The sequence below is a fragment of the Trichinella spiralis genome (assembly GCF_000181795.1).
Source record: "Trichinella spiralis strain ISS 195 chromosome Unknown Scfld6, whole genome shotgun sequence".
NCBI classification, from domain to species: Eukaryota; Metazoa; Nematoda; class Enoplea; order Trichinellida; family Trichinellidae; genus Trichinella; species Trichinella spiralis.
Window position 1 is genome coordinate 3,031,144 of NW_003526945.1, and position 6,641 is coordinate 3,037,784.

Below are 6,641 nucleotides of genomic sequence, written 5' to 3' on the forward strand. Positions count from 1 at the left end.
CTTTTACCTTCACCCTAGACACTACTTACCTTCACATGTGTACTTACCTTCACCCTAAACACTACTTACCTTCACACTACACACTACCTGCCTTCACCAATGCAGCACTCACCTTCACATTTATACTTACCTTCACACCTATTCTTACCTGACTTACCCCTAACTCTTTACCTATTTAACTTACCTATTTAGCTTCATACTTACCCATAGCTTCCGTCTTTTTAGACTTGTTGTTATGTTGCCTTTAACTGACTCTCTGAATCCAGAACTAAAATGAATTCATACCGAAACTTAAATGAAAAATCTTGAAAACACTAGTACCAAACAATAATAAAAAATTATAAAAAGCAAAATTATAAAAACCTGAAAAACTAGAACGACAAAATTTACACTTTACAACTTTCATAGTTTATAAAAGTAAAATGTACATACGTCACCAAACTGAGCGGCATTATAGTAGTGCTTTGTGATGACGTATTTATCAACGTGATTACGAATCTTTGTAAAAAGACGACATGCTCAATAACGGATAGTTACCAAAGAATGCAGCAATTTCATTCATCTATATCTAAACTTGATTCTGAAAATATTTGCAAAACAAGTGTGCTGAAAAGTAAAGCATGTTAAACAAAATTGATATAATACAGCCATATTATAAAAAATTAATTGAAGACAAATAACAGTGCATCGTTGTTCCTTAATTACTAAGTATACAAATTTGTAGAAAAACTACTTGCTAGTCATACAATTGTCCTTCAGGATGCAAGCATCTCAACAGTTACGGGCTGAAATTTTCAATTATACATTCTAAGCATGTGATAAGCAACACCGCAGTGTGAACACTATCACTCATCTATAAAAAACAAAATCTCTACTTACAAAATACTAAAACTTACCTACTCACATAATACTCTAGTCTCTGTTGGCGAAACAAGCTCACAACCGTACGAAGGAACAAGCCTGGCTTGTTGCATTGTTTGCGTAATCCGCTGGCCTTCGGGTTGGACAAATGCCAACAAATTGGAAGCCTCCTTGTCGTCATTCGTCGTGGTGGTCACCTCTGGTTGCTGCTGCTGCTGCTGGTGGTGGTGTTTCGTTTGCTTAGTCTGGTAAGCTAGCAACGGGGTTGTCGTTCGTTGGGCACGGAGTGACAAATTCAGGGGTTTTTCATCGGCAACCGGTGTCGTTTCAGGCTGGGGGTTGGTGTCGGCATTGGGTCGTGGGGTGGAGCCATTATTTAATTAAATCATACTCCTGTGATAAGCGAAGCCACACAGATTTCTAGACCAATACTGGGTAACGCAATTAAGCCAACCTAAACTAACGCAAGAGTATGAACGAGCTCGAAGTTGATGATGTAATCCATTCCTACAATGGGCAAAATGTGTACTTATTTTTGTGATGGCACATTTAGAACGCATTGAGGTAAACGTGACATACCATGTTGGCAAGAGCAACAGGAATTCCAAAACGTTTCAATTATGTTGACGCACACTATTTAATTCGATAACAAGAAGCAAACACGATCAGATATAAGTAGAATTAGAAGACATTAATAATAGTAACAGATTATAGATACTCAATTACTTACAAATTTTTGTACATCTTTTCAATCCATTCAAGGAAACCTGAACCACCATTAGAGAAAGATATTCAAGTTCAAAGAAATAGTTCCACTGCACTGACACAACCCATTGCTATAGCAAAGTGCATAAAATTCATTCTTACTGTGACGATGAAGAAAACCAGAAAGCGGAACTGTTGAGACACATGACTGATCACGGTACAAACATGAACAGAGCAATAGTCAAACTAAAAAATACATACTAAATAACACAGCAAAATAAAACATTGGATTACAAAATTAATGAAATTCAAATATCATCTTGATGCACTGTTATTTGGCTTCAATCACTTTTTATAATATGGCTGTTTCTCATAAGTATCATTTCAACCGCTATCCTGAGTTCATATAAAGCGCACGCAACGTAATATATAGAACAGAAATAAATATAGTTGCATTACGTCCCTGATGATATACCAATGAAGACAATTCAGCAAAAAATAAAGAAAGTTGAAATGATTTAATAATTAGTGTAATATAAGCAGAATATTTTTTACCTACACTCTTTCCAGATATTGCGTTGTATTATCTTGTACATCTAAAAAGCTATATTTCTAATGTAAAATTCAAATTTCAAATTTACCTAAATCAAAGACAACCAATCTACAATATTACTTACATTACGTTGCACGTACGAATATAACAACAGACGTGCTGCTGATGGCGTTGTTAACTCACAATCTAAATATCTCACAAATAATCACTTTGCGCAGCTGCTTGTTGGCCATCATTTTTATTGAAATTTCACGGGAATAAACAAGATTGCAAATCAACAGCAGATGAAAATACTTATGACGTATAGTGGCATCATCTTTTCATGATAGGATTTTTTATATTCATTAATATGAAAATAAAATAATGTAAATTCTAAAAGTGAAATATATTAATGCAGCCATCTATAAATAAAAAACAGAAATAGATACTTCTTCGTCTTCAGCATCTGATGTATCTAAAACTTAGCAATAATAACACTAGAAAGACACCCGCCAGTTTCCATTCACCACATATGTAAAGTAACATGCATAGCATGCCACCACCAAAATATCAAATCCAACTTACCAGTTATTCATGGATGGTGTTGAAGAGCGGAATTATAGTTGACCACGTGCTAGATTGATAGCATTGCAGTGAACTGCATAACCTAATAAAATCGATGTGCTTGGTCAATTGTATAATAAGAAAATTATGCAAATGACTATTTACTTTGCTTCAGGAAGAATAACCTAAATTTCCATCACTAATAGCGCAGTAAAATAAACATTATAAGCAACATTATGAAACGAGACGATGAAATTTATTACGTTTCTATTTACACACTTCATATTACTACGTAATATGGCATTGTTATGCAAAATATTTTCCCTAAAATTACCTAAAACGAAATATTATTAACCTGAAGCATCGCAAATTACTAAAAATAAACGGAAATGCTATCACTGTGAATTTATGCATGTTGTGTAAATTTAGTTGCTTGAAAGTACAAGGTGATTCAATAATTTATATTTTATCAATGTTTTTCATCTAATCAAAATTATATGGATAATAAAAAATAGCTTCCACTGAAAATAGTTTCGAAAATAAAATACGTTTTCAGATTTATGGAAAATTAAACAGTTGTCATGAAATTTTATGATGATAACTGCGACAGAAATTTTATAATATACAATTCATCTCAGCACAGAATTTAACAAGTGCGCAGCGTAGATATCATGATGGTAAGCAGCTACACCAGTGGGTATGCCACTTGACAGCTTATTTACTATTGAAATTTTGTTTTAACTAAACTTTTGTTTACACCTTATGATGATTTATAGTAAGACTGCAAACTTGATGGAGAACTGCATCAGCGCGCCACATACAATATGAGATAAACCTACTAGCAGAAATTAAGTAACTCAACGATTTGCAATGAATTCAAGAAACTTATGCGGGTGACAATTCTGTATTGCATTTCATGAAAAGAATAAAACAAAAGAATCAGGATTAGCCTGGATTTGGTTATATTGCTAGTCGACAGCAATTATGAGAAATTAAATTTATATGAGATAAAAACAGCAAAGTGCTGTTCATTCAATTCGAAATAGGGGGGGGGGGAAGAATTTTCAGTTTAATGCGATCTCTGTTCAGCTCAGTATTATTACGAGCTCAATGATGGGGATCTTTAGAAAGGAAAGAAGGGCGGGACAGCATAGCAGGAAGGAATGAGTAAGAAGTTGAAGGATGGATGAGGTGGAAGTTGTCATATGCGTTCTTCCACCCAATCGTCACGTATAATATTCAGGCGTTGTTTCATTTATCAATACTACCAAAATTGATGGGCATTGAGTTATTTTCTCAATGACAGAAAATAGGTGCATCTGTATAAGTCAGTGCCACTGGCGGTACAATAATATAATAGAAACTTTAAGGAGTCATTTCAAAAATGAAGGGAACGTTACTGCCATTCTGAAAGTATGAAAGGTGGTAGTATAAAAGTGTGTTCTCTAGCTAACAGCACCTTTCCTATATCATGCTGAAACAATCTTGTGCACGATTTGAGCATTGACAAGCATTTAGGGGTGTGTTTGTGCGACTGCAGTATCCCGGTGACGGACATTTCCTTTCAACAACTGGGCAAATATGTTACCTTAGCAATAAACATTGCAGTGGACAGTACAGATAATGCGGGAGGGGTTCAACTGCTATATCAGAGTGCTACTTCACAAATGGATTTGTAAGGACTATTAAAAATTAGAGCAAAATATACCATTAGTACTATTATACATTTTCTTGTCCGTAATAAAGTCTCAGATATTAGTTGAACATCATTACTGAAGAACAACGCGCTAGTTTCCATTCAAAAAGACTAAAATTAAGCATCTGGGAAAAGCTTTAAAAGCGCGCATGTTTAATGCAGTGTGCCAAGAAAAAGAAAGAAAACATTGTATGAAACAATAGCAAATATATGAAAATTCATACCTGTCAGCAAACCTATCAGGGATGACGTATAAGGCAAACGTACAGTCATACATTTTGTAACAGATGTAAGTGGTTTCTTCATATTTTTAGTCTAACAATCACAACGTATTTGTTGAACTGAACAATGAAAATGACCGAATAACGCAATGCAGTAAGTAAGTAGACCGCCATTCAGCAGCGAACATTTATACTATAGTGCACTTCTCTCAATAAACAGAAATTTATATAGGGAACATTGCTACCGCATTTGCATAGCACAAAGTGCACGTAGCAGAATGCCAACGGCAGTGTTTACCATCACATTTGCATAAAGTTACTCTTCTGACCTAGAAATGCATGTATGCTTTGAAAACGTATAATAACAATGTAATGAGTCAACACCAAAGATTATAGTAATAGCTGAACAACAACAAAATCCTCAATACGTTACAGATGAAAGTCTCTGTATATCACAAATAATATTATGGCGTAAATTAAAGAAGTATAAAATAGTGTTTTACGTAAATGAGGCTGTACAAGCACGATGATAAAACTTTGCAGTGTTCAGCAAAATTCATTCATTAATTTAAAAGAACTGATTGTTTAATGAACATTTCAATCAAACTTTGATCAACCACTTTGAAAAGATAAGGAATGAATGCAAAAAAATAGAAGATTGGCAAAACATAACATTTACTGAAAACGCAAAAATAATGAATTGATAATTTAATGTAATGCACATGCTGAGTTGAAGTACTAAAAATTGTGTATCACGGTTGTCATTTTAAAAGAGTGTCAAACCGGCAACATTGTTATCTTATATGCAACGACAAAATAGAGAAGCTAATTATTAAAAATTTATACATTTTACCCCCTCAAACTTTACATCCTGCACTAATGCACATTCATTTACTGATTTTAATGAAACATATTCTGCAACCGTTTGAGAAAACATCATCAATTTTTCAAAAATAGCAAAAGTTATTGCAACTGAAAATTCAGATATCGAAGAAGGATCATTTTTACTTGACTTCACTTGACTGAATTAAATTTAATAAACATGTTGAGACCTGACGGTACAATTCCTCCTAGTGAATTCGTCATAAAAGTGATGTTGGTGAATTGGGTTGTAAGTGCTGATTTCTACCTCCTAGCTTTATACTTATTGCCAGTGTACATGAATTACAACATCAACGTACGGTAAAATATGAGCAGCTTGCCGTCTCTACTGACAATGTCATGAAAGTGCTTATATTTTTATATTTTATTTTCAGCAATAATTCGTTTATAATATATTTATTTTCCTTTTGAAAAGTTTAATACTTTAATACACTGCTGCTAAACGTAATCATGAAATTTATCACAAAATATATGTCTTCTTGATAAAACATAATCTAGTTATGTCAGGCTATTATAGATTCAGTATCTACTTTCAGCAATATTATGATGTTAATCAATTTAAAAATGTAACTTAAAAATAATTACCTTTTCATCATTTGGAAAAACTATTCTGAAGAGTTGTGCAACGTGATTTACCATTTTGAATAAAAATGATGAAGCTTGTCAGACGTCCTTTGAGAACGTCTTCCATTCCAATGTTGCTGGAAACCATCCACCTATAAATATTTCAAGTCAACCTTACAAGATGATCCAATTCATGAATTTTCGTAGAATCAAAGTATACGCAACATGCACATCGATGAGTTATACATTATGATTAATATTTCGTTTTCTTTTCGCAAATAAAAATTTGCATGAAACATGTGCTTAACACGTTGTGCGAATAATGTTTGTCATGCTCAGTAAACAATCTCCGCGACCGTTGATGCAAAATCACACAAACAACAAGATATGAGATAGAACTTTCCAATATTAACGATAATATAGCTTCGCACATCTAGAGGCCATTGTATAGCCGAAATTAAATAAATTAAATAAAATTATAGTTTAAGTGTTAAAGCGAAAGTTTGGTCAAATTATTTCATCTCTGTTAGGCGCGTCTCGTTAACATGCAAATTTTCGTGCGTTCATTGCCTTGCCGTTTGTTTGCTTATCAAGTATAGCTCGTCACAAGAGTCGG

The 6,641-nt window shown here is 33.7% G+C and overlaps 2 protein-coding genes across 2 annotated transcripts; both read right to left on the bottom strand.

Annotated features, from left to right (window-relative positions):
• Window positions 1–204: 204 nt before the first annotated feature.
• Window positions 205–1,421, bottom strand: Tsp_10752a (hypothetical protein; the record flags this gene model as incomplete). Its single annotated transcript, XM_003373718.1, is given in 6 exon segments — window positions 205–268; window positions 433–498; window positions 783–853; window positions 912–1,193; window positions 1,253–1,315; window positions 1,326–1,421. Coding segments are annotated over 6 exon segments (642 nt in total), but the record flags the coding sequence as incomplete, so codon positions are not given.
• A 3,382-nt stretch (window positions 1,422–4,803) lies between these two features.
• Tsp_10751 (hypothetical protein) lies at window positions 4,804–5,665 on the bottom strand. Its single transcript, XM_003373719.1, has 4 exons — window positions 5,622–5,665; window positions 5,433–5,601; window positions 5,363–5,404; window positions 4,804–4,908 (listed from the first exon to the last, which is right to left on the bottom strand). The coding sequence occupies exons 1-4, from the start codon at window positions 5,663–5,665 to the stop codon at window positions 4,804–4,806; spliced, it is 360 nt and encodes a 119-aa protein (XP_003373767.1).
• Between the last annotated feature and the right edge of the window lie 976 nt (window positions 5,666–6,641).

Coding starts and splice junctions, on each gene's coding strand:
- Tsp_10751 (XM_003373719.1), bottom strand. CDS start 5,665: ATGACGAATTCACTAGGAGGAATTGTACCGTCAGGTCTCAACAT. Junction 5,405..5,432: donor AGGATGTAAAGTTTGAGGGG/GTAAAATGTATA, acceptor TTTAATAATTAG/CTTCTCTATTTTGTCGTTGC. Junction 4,909..5,362: donor ATAAGATAACAATGTTGCCG/GTTTGACACTCT, acceptor ATGCATTTCTAG/GTCAGAAGAGTAACTTTATG.